Raw genomic sequence first — 1,020 nt, 5'->3', positions numbered from 1 at the left:
TACCGCCATTCCCCTCCCCCCGCTGGCGGGTAAGGCGCGAGCGGTTTGAAGGAAGACGCATGCGCAGGAAACTGAATCCTAACTCGGGGAAGCTTGTTCAATAACCGTGACAATACGCAGGCGCCAAAAAGCCCGTCGGCTTTGTGCAGGTGGGCGGGGCTGAGCCACCGGCGCTAGGGCGTCACCACTGGCTGTTCCGAGTGGGCCGGCTCTCGACAGTGCGCCTGCGTCGGAGCGCTGTGTGACGCAGGGGCGGGCGGCGCCTGGCTGCGCGTGCGCAGAGCTTGTTCAAAGGGCCTTATTTAGGTTGCGCAGGCGCCCGCTAGCCATTTCGCTCAGCCACGCAGAAGTCGTGTGATCAGGTGAGTGTTTGTTGCTCGATGTGAGCCGTCCAGCGGCCCCTGAAGATGCCGATTTTGCGAGGATTGCTTGTCCCAGGTCCCTGTAGAGCCTGGGGTGGGGTGGGGGGATCCTTCTCAAGGTACGGGCTGCCGCCAGGGCCGCTGGGGCCTGCAGGCCGCGCCGACTCTATTGTGTGAGATGTCGGAGGAGGCGGAGCGGAAGCGCGGCCGCCATTTCCTTGCCTCCACGCTGGCGCCAGGCCGGGCCCCCTGCGGCTTGGTCCTCGGGTAACAAGAGCTCGGGCGGCTTGGGCGACCCGCCCACTGGCTTTTAAGAGGGTGTTTGGTGTTGGAGTCGCCGGGGCTGGGACTTGTGCCCGGACTTGGTTCTCATTGAGGCGCCGCGGGCCCGCGGGGCGCCTCGCGGGGGAGGGCAGTTCAATTTGAACAATTTCCAGGGCTCACCCTCATCCCCTCCGTGCAGTCTGCCTCGACGCCTGGATCCACTAAGAGACGATGATGTTGGGTACCGAAGGCGGAGAGGGCTTCGTGGTGAAGGTCCGCGGCTTGCCCTGGTCTTGCTCGGCGGACGAAGTGCAGCGTTTTTTTTCTGGTGAGTTTGAAGCGGAGGCGGGAGCTCGCGGTCAGGGCTGCCGGGCGGGCGGCTGGCCGGGGAGGG

At 65.3% G+C, this 1,020-nt stretch overlaps 1 protein-coding gene across 7 annotated transcripts in view; it reads left to right on the top strand.

The window, feature by feature from the left end:
* Positions 1–264: 264 nt before the first annotated feature.
* Positions 265–1,020, top strand: part of HNRNPH1 (heterogeneous nuclear ribonucleoprotein H1 (H)) — a 9,201-nt gene continuing 8,445 nt past the window's right edge. For 6 of the 7 annotated variants that reach the window (XM_014538556.1, XM_005864914.2, XM_014538553.1 and 3 more), the window contains exons 1-2: positions 265–362; positions 826–954. In XM_014538556.1, coding sequence (XP_014394042.1) covers positions 858–954 — 97 coding nt within the window. In that variant the 5' untranslated portion in view covers positions 265–362; positions 826–857. Of the gene's footprint in view, positions 363–799; positions 955–1,020 lie in introns of all 7 variants that reach the window. The other variant, XM_014538552.1, reaches the window with a different exon arrangement.

Source organism: Myotis brandtii, unplaced genomic scaffold, assembly GCF_000412655.1.
Source record: "Myotis brandtii unplaced genomic scaffold, ASM41265v1 scaffold193, whole genome shotgun sequence".
Lineage (NCBI taxonomy): Eukaryota > Metazoa > Chordata > Mammalia > Chiroptera > Vespertilionidae > Myotis > Myotis brandtii.
This window is presented reverse-complemented; position numbering and strand designations above follow the sequence as displayed.